This window comes from Rhinatrema bivittatum, chromosome 4, assembly GCF_901001135.1.
Source record: "Rhinatrema bivittatum chromosome 4, aRhiBiv1.1, whole genome shotgun sequence".
In the NCBI taxonomy this organism is placed as follows: domain Eukaryota; kingdom Metazoa; phylum Chordata; class Amphibia; order Gymnophiona; family Rhinatrematidae; genus Rhinatrema; species Rhinatrema bivittatum.
The window spans coordinates 220,652,764-220,674,161 of NC_042618.1; the positions used below are offsets into that span (position 1 = coordinate 220,652,764).

General features: G+C 41.7%; 1 protein-coding gene across 3 annotated transcripts in view; it reads left to right on the top strand.

Moving 5' to 3' along the window:
• Nucleotides 1–21,398, top strand: part of LOC115090526 — a 95,565-nt gene that overhangs the window by 45,283 nt on the left and 28,884 nt on the right. For all 3 annotated transcript variants that reach the window (XM_029599729.1, XM_029599731.1, XM_029599730.1), the window contains 2 exons: nt 108–225; nt 4,533–4,623. In XM_029599729.1, coding sequence (XP_029455589.1) covers nt 108–225; nt 4,533–4,623 — 209 coding nt within the window. The remainder of the gene's footprint in view (nt 1–107; nt 226–4,532; nt 4,624–21,398) is intronic.

Consider the following 21,398-nt stretch of genomic DNA (forward strand, 5'->3'; position numbering starts at 1 on the left):
TTCAGTTTGAAAATTGATGTAGAGCACATAACAGCCCTTAAATTATGCGGACTGTTTTAAAATGATCCCCAAAAATATTTGTGTTTTATTGCGTAATTTTGTTTTAGAATTCAGTGAATTTAAAGGCATCGATGAATAGTAATGAAATTGAACATCAATACGAGCAAGGGCACAGGTCATTCCAGTTCATGGTCGGACAGACTTCTTACACGACAGATTTTAACAGTAAGTATCCTAAAGCTGAGTAATCTCTCTTAGGGCCTGATTTACTAAGGCTTTTCTCCCATTCTGTGTCTATGGGGAAAAATGCATTGTAAACGAGGCCCTTACTTTGCAGAACGATTTTTCTTTAGTTTTTTTGTGTTCCTTGCAGAATTGAATACCTGAGATGCTGCAGAAAATGGAGAAAGCATGTAAACAGCACAAAAATTGACATTTGTTTTGAAATGAAATGAGAAATTTTAACAAAATTTCCCCATTTTGTTTCAATTTTGTTTTTAAAACTAAAAGGAAAAAAAACAAAATTGTGTGTTTTTTCTTTCCTTTTCTTTTAAAATACTACTACCAACAACAAAAAAAACCCCTACCAGGCCTCCTGAAAATAGAACAAGCTTGGTGCCATTGTTAATTTCCTCCATATAAAATGCTGCCAGACCGGTCCAAAGCCAGGCCAGAACCATTGGGGTAGATTTTTTAAAAATGCGCGTTCGCGTACTTTTGTTGGCGCACCAGGCGCAAACAAAAGTACGCTGGATTTTATAAGATACGCGCGTATCTTATAAAATCCTGGATCGGTGCGCGCAAGGCTGCCGATTTTGGGCAGCCGGCGCGCGCCGAGCCGCTCAGCCTGCCTCCGTTCCCTTCGAGGCCGCTCCGAAATCGGAGCGGCCTCGGAGGGAACTCTCTTTCACCCTCCCCTCAACTTCCCCTCCCTTCCTCTACCTAACCCACACCCCCGGCCCTATCTAAAACCCCCCCCCCTACCTTTGTCCACGGATTTACGCCTCCCGGAGGGAGATGTAAATCCACGCGCGCCAGCGGGCTGCTGGCGCGCCGAGACGGGACCCGGGGGCGGTTCTGGAGGGCGCGGCCACGCCCCCGGACCGCCCCGGGCCAAAACCACGCCCCCGGGCCCACCTCCGAAACGCCGCGTCCCGCCCCCAAAACGCCGTGTCAATCGGCCCCGCCCCCCGACACGCCCCCGACAAAAAACCCCGGGACTTACGCGAGTCCCGGGGCTCTGCGCGTGCCGACAGGGCCTATGGAAAATAGGCGCGCCGGCGCGCAAGGCCCTGCTCGCGTAAATCCGGGCGGATTTACGCGAGCAGGGCTTTTAAAATCCACCCCATTGTGTGCAAAAAAAAATTAACAATGTCACTGGCCTTGGTCTGCAGTCACCGTTTCTAAGATTACCTTCGGCAGGGCAGTCATGCCCAGGGATTACTCCTGCACCATGAAGAAACAAAACTATGGCAAGAAAGTTTTGGAGTGTTTTTTGTCTGAAACAGGACCTGACTTTTTTTTTTTTTTTGTTCTGTTTTTTCTTTCACTTTTATTCTTTTTTTTTTATATTTTTTTTTTCATGTTAAATAAAAAGAAACAAACAAGAGAGAAAATAAAACAAGCCTACTCCTCTGGCCCAAGTAGCATTTTAAGCCTTGGCATTTTTTACTTTCCTTGTTGTGACCTTTTGTTTCTGATTAGCACTCCTCTGAACCTGAACTCTTTAGTGCTAATTTGGAAGCGTATTCCCTGCATAAACCTCACAAAAAGCCAGATATACTATTTTCCCTGTAGACACACAAGTGCTATTGTACTAAAGTTTTCTTCTTCCATTTTGAAAACTTAAAAATCAGAAAAAAAAATATGGCAATAAAAAGTGAAAAATCAGGAAAAAATAAAATTTGCTATTTTGATGTGCCTGAATTTTTCTATTAGCAGGCATTTAGTTTGTCATAAGATGTATTTAGCATGAGGGATTATACTTTTTTAAACCTTGAAGATACAGAGGTTCTGTTACAGGAAGTAAGACACTAGTAGATGAAATCACAGTCAAGTACAGGAAGTTGAATGATGGCATTTTGAGTGAAAACCAAATTCTCCCCTACAGCTTCCAAGAAATAGTAATTTTACAGTTCCTCAGGGTAATTCTGTCAGTTTTGTAACTGAGGATCCAATATCAAACAGTCAAAATATAGCTCAAATGGAATCTTCATCCTCAGATCAATGACCAAATAATTTACCCAACAATCTTGGTAAGAATCAAGAACCTGAAGCCAGGGAAAGAGCCTTGAGTTTTTAGGACGTGTTTCCTGCATTTATGAGCATGGTTTGGTCTCCAGAGACTTTCATTTGTCAGGTAAAAAGTCACACCACATTTCCTTGGGCAGTGTGGGCCCCCCCAGACCCTTTCAAATGTGACCTGACGTTTGGGAAACCAGGAAATGCCACCAAAACTGTATGTGTTCAAACATTTGGAAGCTTGCCTTAGAGGTGAAAACAAGTAATGCAAACGTTTTCCAAGTACATTCAAAGCAAAAAGCCTGTGAGGAAGTCAGTTGGGCCACTAAATGATCAAAAAGTTAAAAGTGGTGCTCAGTCAAGACAAGGAAATAGCAAAGACACTAAATTAATTTTTTGCCTCTTTCTTCACTGAGAAAAATGTTGGGTTCATATCCACACCATAAAACATTTTATGATGGTGATGACTGAGTGACTGTGAAACTGAAGGAATTAATAAATCAGATTGACAATCTAAAGAATAACAAATCACCAGGACACACACCCATGCATATACTCTCACAAAAGCACACACACACACACTCCCTCCACCTCACTCACACATGTTCTTGCTTCCTTTTTTTTGGCTGCCGGCGGGACCTTCTCTTCAAATTCTGCTCATGGTGGAGCCCAATCTGCCGCCAGCAGAATTTGAAGAAGAGGTCCCACTAGCAGCGAAAAAAAAAAATGAAGAGAGCATTTGTGAGTGAGGTAGAGGGAGTGTGTGTGTGTGTGTGAGAGAGAGAGAGCATATGCATGGGTATATATGAGAGGATGCATGTGGGTGAGAGCATGTGAGCATCTGTGTGTGTGAGAGAGATAACGTGTAAAAGCATCTCTATGCACACATGTGAAAGAGCATGTATGAGAGCATCTGTGTGCATGTGTGAGAGAGAGAGCTTGTGTATGTGTATATGTAAGAAGCGAAAGTTCACCCTTCCTGCCCCCACACCACCACTATAATCCATGGAAATTTCAGGGTGACTGGAAATCAAAATTTCCCAGGTATGGAAAGCGGAGATTTTTTAAATCCTTATTAGTTTTAAGTGTTGGGTGTTATTTGATGTCTGTTATTTTGAAATAATATTGATGTTTGGGAAATTTTATAATTTTAAAAGTTTCTAATTATTGGCTGTTATTCTAGTCAGCTGATGTTTTGAAATATTATTTTCATTAATATGTTTTTACTATTATGATTTTTATATTTTTTTATTTTAATGTTTTCTATTTGTCCATTTTTGCTCTGCATACAGTCTGGTTTGTTGAGGTTTCCAGTTCATTTCTGTTTATACTTCATGGTCTCTTTATTCTGTCTTTGGAGAGGTTGTGTCAATGTTCTGCATGTATGACTGAGGTGAGTTATTCTGCTATTTTGTAGTTTCTTTGTAGGAATCTGTAGCAGGCTGGCTTATTGTGTTTTCCTAATAGGAAGTGTTTAGTGCCTGGTGTAATATTTGCAGTGTTGAAACCCTCCAACCAGTATAGGCAAGGGAAAGCAGAAATGAACCCACCAATGAAAAAATGATTTCATCAATTATTTACAAAACCTTGAAATCTCCTATGTAGCTGAATTATATTTAGGTTTGATTACATTTTAGAAAGATAAGAGGTTGGCCGTTTTGGAAGGTTATATTTCTTACCGGAGTTAAAACAATATAATTATGCAGGTAATTCTTTTTTTTTTTTTATGTCCGGGCAGTTTCCTCCTGGTCCTTTGGGTCTCCTGCTCAATCAGAACCAGCACAGAGATCTGGCACTATGAGCCTTCCCTCATGACTACCCAGGGTGTTTTTCCCCTCTTTATCTGTGCTTCTCACCTAGTCTATTCATGGCAGTGACAGTCCTTCAGCTGGAGGCCATGCAGCAGGGCGCCTCTGGAACCCTGAAAAAAAAAGGCCCTAAATCCGACCACTAGGTGGGCGTCCTCCTTTAGTGATGACTATCACTCCCTCCCCCTCAGGGGGGCTTTGAACATTGGGGATGGAAATGCTGCAGAGGCAATCAACCTAGGGAGTAGTCGACTCGAATTGGATTTAACCAAGGGCCTTATGCACAGTATTGCACAGCACTGTCACAGAGCCACTGGGCCACACTGTGAAGGTGATTTAAAAAAAAAAAAAAAAAAAAAGACAGAAGGCATTGGAGTAAGCCAAAACTTGAAAATCTACCTAGGTGTTGCATACCTTTTATAGGGTATACGCAGTTGTTTTTTTTCCTTATCTAAAATTTGCTTGCATGTCATTCCTTTCTAGCAATGACCCAGACTAACAACATTACATTCATGCAAAGGCCAATAAGGAGGAGGCCAAAGTTCCAGTCTACGTCTCAGAATCAGACAGCAAGGTGAGATTGTTCAGAACTGTGTTCATTTTATAGAAAAACCTCCTCACCCACGATGGTCAAACAATTTAAGGTTTTTGACATGAACAAAGAACATTAAAAAGTAGTAAGTTCATGCTATGTATATTTATATGTTTTAAATGTAATTTGTTTTGGCACCTAGTTTCCTACATTTCCAACAGAAAAACTGGCATGGGGGCAGGACAATTTTCAAATCCATTTATGCGTACAAACCGCATTTTAAGCACTGAAATGGCTCTTTCAACTGCCCTCCCTCAACAAGGCTAAAAGTCTGCGCGGTGCTCCACACGCGTTTAACCGCACTCTGGGGAGGCGTTTAGGTCAGGGAAGGAAAGTAACGTGCGTTGATGTGTAATTTCAAATCCACGCATGTTGCTTTTCATGGACAAAAGCACCCACTGGAAAAGCAGCGCAAGTGACCTCGAGCACCTTGTTTCTGTGGTAGGTATCAAAGGGAAAGCACACACGCTCTTTCAGAACCAGTGCAAGTCAGGGAGCTGTGACTTATAGGGGGTAGGAGCAAAGAGAGTGCTGAGGTCAGGGAAAGTAGAAGGGGGAAAATTCTGGGGTCAACCCTGGATGAGGGAAAGGTGGTGGTGGGTGGGTGAATAGGAAGAAAGAGTATAGATTAATGAGGGGTGAAGATGGGAGAATGCTGATAGGCATTATTCCTTCCCTCTCTCCCCTCTGCTAATTAACAGAGTGACCAAACTCAAAAGTTCCCAGGTACACCCAACACGGCCACCACCAGCTTAGAGATCAGATCCTACAACTTTCTGCAGGCTATTTTTATGAAAAACAACAGTTTGTGCTTGGGATGGGCCAGAGGCACATCTTCAAGCCTCTGTCTGGTGTGATTTTGGCTAGTCACAGCTCTGCTCTTTCTCCTCTGTGCTAAGTTTTTTGTGAAAGGGGTGGCTGCTGATGACTATCACATGCTGGCAGCTCCCCTTGGCCATTTCCTGCAGGCAAAATATATCTTTGGTGCTCTGAGAGTAAGGTAGCTATGGCACCACTCTCTCCCTCCTCCTAAGAGGAAGCAGATGCAGCGTGACACACTGTGACAGTACGGTAGGGAGCAGCAAAAGAAACAGAAACAAAAGGAAAATAAAAAAACGAGAAATATAAACAAAACTAAAAGGGGCAAAATACATCTGAGAAACTTAATTTTGGGTTGCAGAATCTTTTAAATGTTGTTATGCAATCGAGTCCTTGCCTAGAGTCCCCTAATTACTTCTGTCATGCAGCTCAACTCTATCTAAAGAAGAAAAAGAGAAGCAGAAAATTCAGGGTGTGGTCAGTGCACATTGTGATGTCACTGAGAATATTGAAAGCTGCCCTGCCATTGGCTAATAGTTTTAACCATATGGAAATTTTATATATCAGGGAAGGAAATTAGGTATCATGAAACATTCACACACTTCCTTGTTCCCCTTAACTTGCCTGACCTGAGGTCCTAGGACACTAATAAAGCCATCAATAGTAGCTACATAAGTTCACAATTTGGGGTATACAGTAGATTGCTATCCCAAGGCTCATCTGCCAAAAATGATACCCAAGTCACAAAGTGGGAATTATCCATTTAGCATTTTATTTCAGTTGAGTTTAGAAAGGGTGACCAACAAAAACCATATATCAACATCTGTGACAAAGGGGACCATAGAAAGCACAGAAAAGAAGAGGAGGAAAGAAACACATTATGAAAATATCATTGAATGAGAGTAAAACTGATATTGTAAAATGTATATGACGGTAACTTTAAAACGAGCACTTGTGCATTCACATATGTGCATATGCATGGGAGCGCACATGTGCAAAAACTGTCTAGACCTCTCATGATTTTAAACACCTCTATCATATCCCCCCTCAGCCATCTCTTTTCCAAGCTGAAAAGTCCTAACCTCTTTAGTCTTTCCTCATAGAGGAGCTGTTCCATTCCCTTTATCATTTTGGTCACCCTTCTCTGTACCTTCTCCATCGCAATCATATCTTTTTTGAGATGCGGCGACCAGAATTGTACACAGTATTCAATGTGCGGTCTCACCATGGAGCGATAAAGAGGCATTATGATATTTTCTGTTTTATTCACCATTCCCTAACTATAGCATGGGTTATTTTTCCCTATATGCATCACCTTGCACTTGTCCACATTAAATTTCATCTGCCATTTTGATGCCCAATTTTCCAGTTTCACAAGATCTTCCTGCAATTTATCACAATCTGCTTGTGATTTTTTTTTTTATTTATAGTTTATTAGAATTTTTACAAATTATAAAATATGCAAAAATCAAGGCACAATTTGCGTTTGAACAGAAAAAAAAATAATATCATCAACAATCCATAAGCATTTTCCACCAACACTGCAAATTATAGTCCCCTAAGTGGGAGGATCTAAATAGAGCAATACTTAACAGGCAAATGTTTATCTAAACAGTAACATTTTGCTGGATTATCAATTTAAATGCAGTTACTTTATAACTCAGCCCATTTCCTTATCTGCCAGAAAAACTTCCAGATGTGTTGGATCATGAAAGATGAATTTGTTCTTTTGGTAAACTACCAAACATTTACAGGGGAATTTAAGAAAATATGTTGCCCCTATGGACAAAACTCTAGATTTCAAGGAAAGAAATTGCTTCCTCCTATATTGTGTAGATCGAGACACATCTGGAAATACTTGGACTTTATGTCCACAAAATAGAAGTTCCCTATTTCTAAAATATTTCTGCAAAATATTAACCTTGTCACTCTCTCTACAAAAGGTTACTAAAAGGGTAGCTCTTTGTGGAATGTCATCTATAGATGACTCTAGGAAGGAGGTTAAGTTGGGGGACTCTTGTTGTATACTGTCCATCCTATCTTCTCCTTCCTGTCTCTTAACCTTTGAAGTCAATACATAATAAATTTTGGATACGGATTTGTCATCTACATCTAATATAGCCAAATTCTCTTTAAGATATTTTTTTAATAACTCTATGGCAGAGAGAAGTCTAGTCATAGGAAAATTCAGGAACCTTAGGTTCTTAGCTCTATTCTCATTTTCCAGACTCTCTATCTGTCTATGGCTACTTAAACTATCCTTTATAAAGGAATTATTTGCTATCTGCAAATTTGTTATCTGCTCTGTAGTGACCTTTCCTGTTTCCTCCAATTGTTTTAAACGACTATCACACTTATGTAAAACATTTTTCATTTCAACATTCCCTTTGTTAGTCTGTAACATAAATCCTGTCATAACCTTCTGTAGGTCATTGATAGCCTTCCACACATCAGTCAGAGTTATATTCTGTGGGTCTATGGGTGCAGAACTAGATATCTGTAGTCCTGCCTCTCCAATAGAAACCGTCTCATTTAAGTCCTCTTCCCCCAAAGGGGGTGGGTCTATCACATTTACTTCTACCTCCTCTGGACCTGATTCTATAGGTAACTTCACCTCTATAGGGGGTTGAGATTGTGACTGCTGGCTGGGGCTGTCAGAAGCTCCAGAAGAAAATGAAATATCTGGAATAGTATTGCGGGTTGCTTAACTTACCCACCTTACTACATGTTGGTCCATCGGTCCCCTACTTTCCATAGAAGCTGGTGAAGATGTACAAACTTTAGATTTTCTTTTCCTACCCATAAAGATAGGAAAAACTACAAAGAAAAATTTTTCCCCAGGGGCGCGCCCCTTTGGCGCGCGGCTTTGGCTGCGTGCCGGCGGCTGTGCGCCGCAGCTGGCCCAAATTTATTACAGTGTCCTGTCCCCTCCTGGTGACATCACTCCGGGGGCGTGGTTTTGGGGCGATTCGATGGAACAGCTCAAGATGAAAAAATGGAGCCTCTGACCTGCCTCCTCTGCCAACCTCTCGGATGAGAGGTTTCCCAGCTGTAAGTCCTCCCAATCTGCTTGTGATTTAACTACTCTGAACAATTTTGTATCATCTGCAAATTTGATTACCTCACTCGTCATATTTCTTTCCAGATTATTTATAAATATATTGAAAAGTAAGGGTCCCAATACAGATCCCTGAGGCACTCCACTGCCCACACCCTTCCACTGAGAAAATTGTCCATTTAATCCTACTCTCTGTTTCCTGTCTTTTAGCCAGTTTGTAATCCACGAAAATTGGGCATCAAAATGGCAGATGAAATTTAATGTGGATAAGTGCAAGGTGATGCATATAGGGAAAAATAACCCATGCTATAGTTACACAATGTTAGGTTCCATATTAGGTGGATAACACATTGAAATCGTCAGTTCAGTGTGCTGCGGCAGTCAAAAAAGCAAACAGAATGTTGTGAATTATTAGAAAGGGAATGGTGAATAAAATGGAAAATGTCATAATGCCTCTGTATCGCTCCATGGTGAGATCACACCTTGAATACTGTGTACAATTCTGGTCGCCGCATCTCAAAAAAGATATAATTGCGATGGAGAAGGTACAGAGAAGGGCTACCAAAATAAGGGGAATGGAACAGCTACCCTATGAGGAAAAACTAAAGAGGTTAGGACTTTTCAGCTTGGAGAAGAGATGGCTGAGGGGGTATATGATAGAGGTGTTTAAAATCATGAGAGGTCTAGAACAGGTAGATGTGAATCGGTTATTTACTCTTTCGGATAATAGACCAGGGGGCTCTCCATGAAATTAGCGTGTGGCACATTTAAAACTAATCGGAGAAAGTTCTTTTTCACTCATCGCATAAAAAATTCTTGTGAATTAAAAGTGGATGCTGGTATTCCGACATTGTGAAGGAGCAAACATCCCCTGATGAAAGATCCTCTGGGATCCGATACGTGGCCATGTAGGCCTACTATTAGAATCAGATAAGTCGGTTCATTTATTTACTCTATTGAATATTCACAGAGGTTTATTTACAGCATGATACTTTGGAATGCTAGAATATATCAGCCTTGCAGCATCACCTTTGTGGTAGAATTTTTGAATTGGTGAAAATTGGGACATTTACAACTGTCTTGTTGAAGTGATTTTTAGAAACACTATTGGCTTTGTCTTGCTGACCTCTATTTTTAAAAAAAATATTTTTCACACAATATAAAAATATTAAAAAATGGTTGGAGGTGGATCATTAATGATTACATTAGAGTGGATCACCCAGGGTTGGGGATAACAAAACCATAAGTATGAAACTTTCCCATCCTTCCTCAAAAATTTATTTTGGTGCTGATATTTATTTGAACTATTGTTATAAAGATATTAAATGAATCTGTTAATCCAGCATTGGATATTCTGACACTAAGTGATACATTCAGAAACAAGATTGGAAACAAGTATTCAAGAGGTGATAATTTTTGGATTTAATGTTGCATAACAATTGATAGATCCCTTGAATTGGTGTGATTGAAGTGCATATATTGATTGGTATCATTCACTGCTATACATTCTAATCCTCCCATCTTACTTCTTAGACTTCTGGCAATAAGCATACAAACATTTCAAAGTTTGTTTTTTGTTGGTATTAAGATTCTGCTTTTCACTTGTCGGGGATAAATTGGAATCTTTTAACTCAGGTAAGTTTTTAATTATAGACACTTGGACTACTTTTATTATTATTGGAACCCCTCTACTGGGATGCCCTAACTCTAATGCTTCATTAGATCCTTTGAAGATACCTCCCTCCGAACCATGCGCTGCTGAGCGACTGCCGGCTTTCCCCTTTGTTCTAGTTTAAAAGCTGCTCTATCTCCTTTAAAAGTTAGTACCAGCAGTCTGGTTCCACCCTGGTTAAGGTGATGCCCATCCCTTTGGAAAAGGTTTCCCAGTTCCTTTCAAAATTGAATCCTTCTTCCGCACATTGAGACTCTGTAGCTCTGTCTGCCTCTGGGGACCTGCGTGTGGAACAGGGAGCGTTTCAGAGAATGCTACCTTGGAGGTTTTGGATTTCAGCTTTCTACCTAAGAGCCTAAATTTGGCTTCCAGAACATCCCTCCCATATTTTCCTATGTCGTTGGTGCCCACATGTACCACGAAAGCCAGCTGCTCTCCAGTACTGTCTAAAATCCTATTTAGGTGCGCGTGAGGTCCGCCACCTTCGCACTAGGTTGGCATGTTACCAGGTGATCCTCACGCCCACCAGCCACCCGGCTGTCTACATTCCTAATAATTGAATCAACAACTATGACGGCCGACCTAACCCTTCTCTCCTTCCTTGGCAGGAGCTCTTTGCATCGCATGCACACGTACAACTTCTCACCAGCAGGTAAAAAATCATACATGTGACACTCGATGCAAAAGACTGGGAGTCCCCTCTCTTGCTGCAGGACTGCTACCTTCATCTTAAATTTGTTCAGTTCCTAGTTAAGTTTTAGATTGCTATGGATGTAGGATTGCGTAAAATTAGGGTCTTTTAAATGTATTACTGTATTTACTATATATCTGGTAGTAACCTCCAAGGGAATGATCAAACTTTTGATAAGGTATAGGGAATTTCTGAGTTCAAGTTAAAAGGCAGATTTATTTTTTATTTATTATTTATTTATTTTTGTTAAAGTGTGAAAGTGACACCTGCCTGTACATTAAAGGATGAGCTAGGGGCAGGTGGGAGAGTTGGGAAATACAAACACACAAACTTCTGTTTGTTGCCTGACTTTCTGATTAACTACTTAAACAAAACATAAGAATACACTAAATAATATACCCCAATAGTTTAGTTCTCCCCAATACTTTTAAGTTTTAAAAATTTCTCCAAGCAGTACTTACTGAGTCTTTCCAGCCACCAGCAAGGTGATCCTCTCCTCTCGGGCTTCTTGCTTTTTCAGTTGCAGGCGGGAATACAGGGCTGAAGAAGTCAACGCTCTGTAATACCCTGGCCTCAGGGGGTTCTACTTTACATATTTCCCTCTTGGCTGTTGATAGGCAAGGTATTGCATCGGATAGGGAAACACTCAGGAGAAGTGGTGTTGGTAGCCCCGGAGTGGCCTTGTCAGCCATGGTTCACGGATCTGGTCAACATGGCAGAGAACAGTCCGTTACACTTCATTCATCTTCCTCGTCATCTTTGGCAGGGCCCCATATTTTCAGATTAGGCAGATCGCTTTTGTCTAGTGGCCTGGTTTTTGAAAGGTGGCGTTTGAGATGAAGAGGGTACCCAGAGGCGGTCATTAAGACTCTTCTGCAAGCTAGATGGATGTCTACTTCATTGTCGTATGTCTGAGTCTGGAAAGTCTTTGAGGCATGGTGTATAGGCCTTACGGTCTTCGGTGTCTCAGATTTTATCTTTCCTTCAAGAAGGTTTGATCAGAGACCTATCTTTCAAATCTCTCAGAGTACAGGTAGCAGCTCTGGCTTGTTTATGTGGTACAATTGAGTGTTGCACATTGTCCTCTCATCCCGATGTGGTTAGGTTTCTTTGGGGGTTAAGAATTTGTGCTCTCTGGAGAATACTTGTTTCCAATCTTGTTTCTGAATGTATCACTTAGTGTCAGAATATCCATCCTGGATTCCATCCTGGAATCTTAATCTTGTTCTCTGAGGTTTATGTGAGCCATCCTTTGAACCTCTCTGCAGAAACGTTTTTGACCTTGAAGGTCATTTTCCTGGTAGTCATTTGTTCTGCGAGGTAAATCTGAGTTACAGGTTTTATCTTATCATGATCCATTGTTTCAGATCTCAGACTCGACAGTGTCCTTACGGACAGTCCCCTCATTTCTTCTCAAGGTGGTATCGGCTTTTTATGTTAATTAGATTGTGGAGTTTCTGGCTTTTACGGACTTGGATGCTTCTGCACGTCATGTGCGGGAGCTTAGGCTGTTGGAATTCACCTCCGAAAGAGGAGCAGGCATGAACGAGCTACCAGGGACAACAAGAAGCAATCTGTAAGGTCACTGCTATTGTGTCAAAGGCCTGTTTAAGGATGGACTCCATCTGCCTATCGTATGCATCCTTTAAGGCCGCTCCTCCCTCCACTGGGATAGTTGTTCATTTAGAGACAGCACAGACCAGTGTGTCCACTTTAGGGAAATGCAAACATTCTCTCGCTGCTGGATCCAGTGGGTATAGAGCTTCTAACGCTTGTCCACCTTTAAAACTTGCTTCTGGGACATCCCATTCCAGGTTAATCAACTCCTGGATGGCTTCCGGTACTGAAAAGTAGCAAGAGGCTTTCCGTAGGGAAATCAGAATGAGAATCTTCTTTGGTTCAGTCATAGAGTCTGCCCAGGAAATCCCAGCATCTTCAGGGTCTGGGAAACCAGGGCCGGCAATTCATCTCTATGGAAAAACCGTAACATGGCCCAATACAGTTCTAAACCAGGGGGGGATTTCCCCATCTTCCAAGGAATCTGGATCCTCTTCTTCATCTGTGGTGTCCAGGTCCCTGCCAGGGATACCCTTGGTGAGTTGAGAAATGCCTCGATGTCTGCCAATAGGACAGGGAGAGGGAGGGCTTACCGGATGAGATTCCATCCGGACGGGGCAAGTGAGGTAGCAGACTGTGCCTGTATGAAGGCTTGAAGGCCTTGAAAGAATTCCACCCAAGAGGAGGCGGCCGGGTCCATGCCTAGCCCAGGAGGTACTGGGGTAGGTGCTGCCAAATTTTACTCTCCCATGGATGACCCAGTTCCAGGGTTACTCAGATCTGAGGTACCTCCAAGTTAAGACTGTGGCTGACCCATCCTTTGAATGGGAGGAGCCGGGCTTAGCAAAGTCTGGGGAGGCCAACTCTCCCTGGACTTCTTCACAGTGTTGACATAAGCAAGAATACAGGTCAAACTGTGCAGCCCTAATATGACAAGCAGTGCAGGGAGAAAGGCGCTTATGTTTCTTTGATGCTGGAGCCATTGGTCGACGGTAACAGCGTGGTCAGACATCTCCTGCTTGCCCCGTGGGCTTCCACTTTCTCCATGCTGATCTCGTACATTGTGAGATCCGCAAGGATTGACCGGCCCACCGGGGGAAGCCCGATCCCCCGATAGGTCAATCCGCCCCTGTTTACAAGGGATGGCTTACTTTCGGGGGAGGTCTTATATTTAAGAATTCGGCAAAATCTCTACTAGGTCTTATTTTTGGGGGATGTCTTATTTTCGGGGAAACATGGTAGGTAGAGAATTAATGATACAAATCTACTCTTCATTTACCTTTCATCACTCCAAATCATATCTTCACTGATGGTAAATGTACTGCTCGTACATATAACTGTGCATGGAAAACTACCCCCCAAAACTTACCCCACCCCACAAACCTCACCCCAAGTTACTAGTGCCCCCTCCTCTAGTGGTATAAATAGTTAACTGTTTTGTGAGGCTCTCTTTCTCTCTCACCAGCAGCCTGAACCACCATTCACAATAAAAACCTTTTCGGCTGGTAACACAGCTGCGGTAGATTACTCAGTGTGCTATGTGACAATATCATATGGTGCGATAAATTTATCACATATTGCGGTAAATATAAATACCTATGCGGTATCAGAGAAATTAGCCCAAGACCTTTTTTTTTTTTTTTAAATCATGGGTGCTATTTTTACTCTATTTATAGCAAACTGATGAATTTAGGTCTTAGCTCTGTAATTAATCTGTTTTCTTGCTTCTATAAAGCTGTCCATACTGATGAATTAGATGCCACTGCAACTCAGTTAAAATTTAAAAAAGGATGCTGTATGATGTGTTACTGGTACAAGTTATATTTAACAACATCCACCCATATGTAACTGGGCTATATCCTGTATATGACAGAAATCATACTGCATAATTCCTGGCAAACAGCAGTACATGGGCATAAATATAAGGTCTAGGTGCCCACAATTATGTACATCAGCCGTGCATCCACTGGAATAGGTTAAATCTAGAAATCATATTCATCTTCTCCATTGGATATTCTGTAGATATGGACTTGCATCAGCCACATAAATGTTTGACTAAACATGCGTTCACATTTTTAAACTTTAGATCAAACCTTTTTAAGTCCTACCTTATATTGATAGTCTGTCCACTGATCATCTTCACCTTTTAACTGCCAGGTGTATTGCACCTATAGAAGTTTATGATGTGACCTCATTTGGAGTACTGTGTCTAGTTCTGGAGATCACACTTTCAGGAGGATATAAACCAGATGAAGTCGGTACAGAGGTTAGCTAATAAAATGGTCAGTGGTTTTCATCTTAAAGTGAATAGGTTACACTCAATACCAATGGGAGGTGCAAATACACCAGCCCTTGTCATAACAAACTTTACTTATAAAAACATTGGAACTGTATCTCCCTATTTATTGTGCAGTAATGATTATAATAATCCAATTCAGCTATGACAAATCTTCCTGAATAGATTTGCTGGACCTGTTCTATTTTTATAATTGCTGGGCCCTGGTAATTATAAAAAGTAATGCCATGTCTTAATTTTAAAGTTATTAAATTGTATAATTGTAGGACTAGCATGTGCCAGGGATTGTAAGTTAGTTGTTAGTTCCTTATTCATATTGGGGCAGATTTTAAAAGCCCTGTGCGCGTAAATCTGGCTGGATTTACGTGCGCCGAGCCTATTTTGCATAGGCCCGGCGATGCGCGTATGTCCCGGGGCTTTGAAAAAGGAGCGGGCAGGGGGCGGGACAGAGGCCTCCGGCAAAGTGGCCGTGCCGGAGAATCGTGCGCCGGCAGCTGGCCAACGCAGCAAGTTACGCCTGCCAGAGGCAGGCAAAAATAACACAAATTTAGGGGGGGGGGGATTTAGGTATGGCTGGGGGGGGGGGAAATCAGAGGGAAAGGGGGAAAGCCATCGGAGCTCCCCTAGGGCTCGGCATGCACAAAGTGCACAAAAGTGCACCCCCTTGCACGCGCCGATCCTGGATTTTATAACATGCGCTCAGCTGGGTGCATGTTATAAAATCGGGTGCAGATTTGTGCGCGCTAGTTTGCGCACACAAATCTACACCCACGCATAGCAATTAAAATCCGGCCCATTTTGCAGAAAAACTGTAATGTGATCAAATTATTACATTTTACTTGTAGACCTGCAGGGAAAAGCTGTAATATAGGGACCAGTACATAGTAACATAGTAATGACGGCAGAAAAAGACCAAAATGGTCCATCTAGTCTGCCCAGCAAGCTTCCCAAGGTAGTAACTGCCGCTCCAAGTTACTACCCTTAAGAGAAACATGGGGGTAACCTGCACAGAGCGGCAGTTACTACCTTGGGAAGCTTGCTGGGCAGACTAGATGGACCATTTTGGTCTTTTTCTGCCATCAATTGCTATGTTAGTCAAGTACCACTTGAACAATACTGGTCCCTATATTACAGCTTTTCCCTGCAGGTCTACAAGTAAAATGTAATAATTTGATCACATTACAGTTCTTATGCAAAATATGAATACGCAACTAATGTGGTTGCTGGGACCGATTTTTATTGGCAGTTAAAAAACGATGGGCAGACTAGATAGGCCATATAGTCTTTTTCTGCTGCATGTTTCTATATTTAGAATCTGATAAACACATAGAAACAAGAACAGATTCCAATGTCCCCATGAATCCAGTGAGCAGTGTTTCAAGGTAAAATCCAGCGAAGCGCACAATTATGAGTCACTGAAAACAGAGACCTAGGATGTTAAACATATAAAACACAAGTGTTAGTAATCTCAGAGCTTAGCTCTATTCCTTATACATATATAGGGGTGAATTTTAAAAAAGAGATGTTTACATTAAGAGGCACATATACCCAAGTATCTGGGCAGAGCGCAAGGAACTCATATTTTAAAAAGGCCCAATTATGCATGTATATGCAAGCAACCCAATGTGTGGGAAAAAAGGGGCAGAGTTAAGGCGTGTCAGGGACATTCTGGGGCGCGGCCAACATTTATGCAGGCAAATACTGATTTTAATTCGTTCGCCCGCAGTGAGCATTGTGCCGTTACCCTTGCTTATTTATTTTATTCTTGCTGAGATGTAAATCTGAAGAATACTTATTTTAAGCCTAAAACAACTGGGTGAGGAGGAAGTGCAGGCTAAAAAACCAAAGGAGTCTAGAAGACCTAGAGATAGACTAGGCCAACTGGTGGACTAATTGGTCAAACTGGGTATTTCCTGCTTGTGCACATGTTATAAAATCTGCTTAGCTGTGTGCGTTAAAGCCAACAAATTTCAAAGGAAGATACGCAATTAACGTTTGCGCGTGTAACTGCTTAAAATTAGGAGCACACATATGCGCACTAGATGTATTTCTTTTTTTTGAAATTGAAAGTTTTTATTGTGATGCAATAAAACAGTACATAAAAATCAGAACTTGTGTGGTACAATTATTGCAGAAAACAAAAATACACGCATTAGAAGGCCAGACTGTGACCACTGTCAGATAAGAACAACCTACGTCTCTACAACTAGCAAGACAGAGCTTTATACGTGAAAATCGTCCATTATCTGTAATGAAAAATGCATCACATTTAAATAATAATCCCCACAACCCCCCAAATCCCTTCCCCAGCTCAGATATACAATGATCAGATAAGCAAAATGGTAGAACATACCAGCATCATATAGGCTACAGGGTTCTCTCCCACCCAACGCAAGTAAAACATATCCGGCTATATCCCGTGTATCGCCGGCCGTAGAATACCCATTAACAAGCATTATGCAAGTTCTCCTCTACCCCCCCCCCCCCCCCCCCCCCCCCCCCCCCCGTGATCTCCAGTTATCATAGGGCTCCCATACGGTTTTGAAGGCATGGACCCTTTTATTTTTAAATGCAGTGATTTTGCTCAGTCTATATAGTAACGAAACCTTGGCTTGCACCTCCACCAATGTAGGTACAGTGGATGAGCCCCAATATTTAGCTATAGTACATCGAGCAGCTACAAAAATATAATATGCAATATTCGACCTAGATAGACATGATAAGGACTCTGAGACATTGAGCAAAACATGACTAGCAGAAAAGGTTTCATTAGAGGGGCTCATCTCCGCAATCCATAAGAAAATCTGCTGCCATAACTGTTGTATATAAGGGCAGGTCCACCACATATGCAGATATGAGCCCTCCTGCTGGCATTGTTTCCAGCATTTCCCAGAGGTGCCAGGATAAAAACTGTGTAGTTGATCTGGCTAGATCCAAGATGGCGGAGAGGTAAGACGTGTGTGAGCGTCTCTCTCCAAAATTTCCTTACCGTTGTTTGATGCCGCATTCGGGCCGCAAGAAGAGAGCGAGGGAGCGGCTAGCTCTAGAGCCCCCCTCGACTCATGCGGTCCTAGGACCTATGGACGCTCACATTCGTCGGGGAGCTGAAACCCCCGGCATGAGCTCGCTGGCTGAGTCTCGGAGGGAAGAAGTGTCCGAGGGCAGCCCAGAGCAATTCTATCCATCTTCGCCGGAGGATAGACGCCCACCCGGGAACCCCGCTGAAAGACACGCCGGTCTGCGTCGAGAGGAACCAGAGGTACAGGGTATAGGTGCCTCAGGGGAATCCTCTCTGGAGCCCACGCTGACGGAGGTCAGTCTTTCTACGTTAATACATCCGGGTCCTGGGACGGGAGGAATGCCAGAAGCTGAGCCGCAGCAAGCAGGGAGTGGAGAGACGCCAGAGCGACCATCACGAGATTTAAGAGGAGGAATATCATCATTGAACGAAGGGGAAAGTGCTGAAAATGCGGCCCAAGTATGTCAGCTGGTAAGACCACAAAATTTTACGCTACAAACGATATGGGAAGCGATAAAAGACACTAATAATAACATTCAGAGACAGATTCTTTCAACAGTAAAAGCAGTTGAAAATTTAGAAACCAGAATGTTAACTGTTGAAAAAGACCTTGGGGAAAATATGAAAAAGGTGCATTCAATGGAAGTAAAAATGGACAGTTTAAATAATCTTCAAAGCAATTTAATTAAAGAAAATCAGATTCTACAACAAAAAGTGGAAAATTTGGATAACCAGATACGTGCTAGACATTTGAGATGTATTAATTTTCCTAAATTACCATATATGAATGCTAAAGATCTTTGGAGGAAATATATGATAGAAAATTTAAAGATTACTGAGGAGACTTTGCCAATAATATCTAAGGCTTTTTATATACCCTCAAAAAGAATCATTGAAAGTAATTTGGACAATTTCCAGATATTAGCCCCAAGGGAAACAACACCAACTATGAATATTTCAGAGCTGCTGGAGCAGTCGGAAGAAAATACAGTGATTCCATCTACACTTATAGTGGTCTTCTTATTACAATCAGACAGAGAATGGGTGTTCAAAAAGTACTTTTCTCATCGTCATGAAAATTTTTTGGGTATTAAAGTTCAGATATTCCCTGACCTCGCGAGAACGACGCAGAAGCGTCGTCAACAATTTATTTTGTTAAAACCACAAGTGTTAGAATTGGGAGGGATGTTTATGCTTAAGTTTCCATGCAAGTGCTTGGTTAAATTTCAAGGGAATTCGTTTCTGTTTTTTCTCCCCTCGCAACTAACATCTTTTATTTCTAGTAGAAGGGACCCCTTGGTGTCCTCCTCCCCTGTGAGTTGATGTATACTTCTAAAGGCAATTCAAAAGGTCTATAAAATAAAATGTGACTCCCCTATAGTTGAATTTTTAGTTTAAATATATTTCCTTAAGGTTGTGAAATCTTGGATCCAATTTTGTGGGCTAAAAGATTTATACTTCACTGTTTTTCAAAATAAATAGGTTACAATGTGTATTACTTTATTGTTAAATAGACATATATTCTTTGATTATTGTAATTTAGGAATTGATTAACTATGTCTGAATTTTAATGAGTGAAGTATATATATTTCAAACTCAAGTAATGCTTGAATTAAATTTGTAAAACTGAATAAAGAATAAATAAAAAAAAAAAAAACTGTGTAGTTGCTGCGGACTATAGTGCCAGCGGAATACCATTTTATAACAATTTTCAATCAAGGAGGCAGATAGCAGCCCTTTTCCGATATTCTTATATACTTCTTGCCAACTCTCCGCATCACCCGTTATGCCAAGGTCCTGTTCCCAAGATTTAATAAAATGGGGTGAATCTGGTAAATCCGCATTTAGAAACCGATAAAGCTTGGATATTATTTTTGATATCACATTGGCCCCTTTACATAACCCCTCAAAAAAGGTGGTCCCTTGAGATAAGCTATCACGAATGGGATTAGTCATCAGGAAGTGCTTAAGCTGTAGATAACTATACAATTCCCGAGACGGTAAATCGTATTTAGCACTTAAGTCCGCAAAAGTATACATCCCCTGTGGACCCCACACCTGGGAAATGGTAGATATTCACCGTTCTTTCCAAAGAGAAAAGGCCTGAGAGGGAAGCCCCGGGAGGAATAGCGTGTTGTGAAATAAGTGAGATAGGGCGGAGTAGCTCCTGGAGCCCAAGAACCTCCGTTTCCATCTGTCCCAAATCTCCAGAGTATGTAGTGTAGGAAAGGGAACCTTGTGCAGTGCCTGCCACGAAGTTCGTGGCTGCCATATAAGAGCTGATAGAGGCATCCGGCCCACCATAGCTTGTTCCATTGTCACCCATACTTTATCAACAGGCACTTTATGCCAAATAGCTCGAATATGGGCAGCCGCATGATACTAAGTCAAATTCGGGACTCTGAGACCTCCCTGACCTTTAGACAAATATAGAATTTTCTTAGAAACTCTGGGTTTTCTACCTTTCCATACGTATTTCAGAAACCTCCGTTGCCATTTTAATAGGTCCCTATGGGGTACTAATACAGGTAGAGTCTGAAAAAGATATAACAAGCGAGGGAGAATATTCATTTTCAGCACCGCAATTCTACCCAGCCACGATATGTGATATCTATCCCATTCTTCTAATTCTTGATAAATTTTCGTTAGTAGTGGGGCATAGTTAAGATGAAAAATATCATCCAGATTTCCAAGGTATATTCCTAAATATTTAATCTTTGTGGGAGGCCATTTAAACGCATAAGCTGACTTTAAGGCCTTCACTCGGTCCGCAGGAACAGACAGATTCAAGATCTCCGACTTATCCCAATTTATTTTAAATCCGGAGATAGAACTGAATTTAGAGATTTCCAGGACAATCTCCGATAAGGAGGTTTCGGGTTCAGTCACAGAAAATAAAATGTCATCTGCGAAGAGGGCCATTTTGGAGGACAGGTCTCCAATGCACATGCCTTTTATCCGTGGATTGTTACGGATGCTAATGGCAAAGGGCTCCAAAAACAAAGCAAAAAGTAATGGCGACAGAGGGCACCCCTGGCGTGTACCTCTCTGTACTTGGAATGGAGCCGAGTAGCCTCCATTCACCTTCAGGCAGGCCATTGGGGAATTGTATAACTTAGAAATCCATTGAATGAAATGAGGACCGTATTGCATATGCTGCAGGAGATGAAATAGATAAGGCCAGTGCACTAAATCAAATGCCTTTTCGGCATTGATTGTTAATAATAAAGCAGATACCTTTTCCATTTTAGCCCACCAGATAAAATCTATGGCCTTCCGCACATTATCGGAAGCCATCCGACCCGGGATGAACCCTGCCTGATCAGGGCAAATGAGATCAGTTACCACTCCCTTCAATCTGTCCGCTAAGATCTTGGCCAATATTTTTAAATCCAGATTAATAAGGGAGATCGGGCGGTACGACCCGCACAAAGACGGGTCACGTCCCGGTTTGACCAGGATTGTAATGCCCGCTGTATTAGCCATCTGAGATAGAGTACCACTGTCCCTCAGGGAATTAAACATCTTAGCCAAGGGAATCGTGATGTCATTTACATAAGTCTTATAAAATTTGGCGGTGAACCCATCTAACCCCGGTGATTTCCCTACCTTCAAATTTTTGATAGCATCCCGGACTTCAAATGA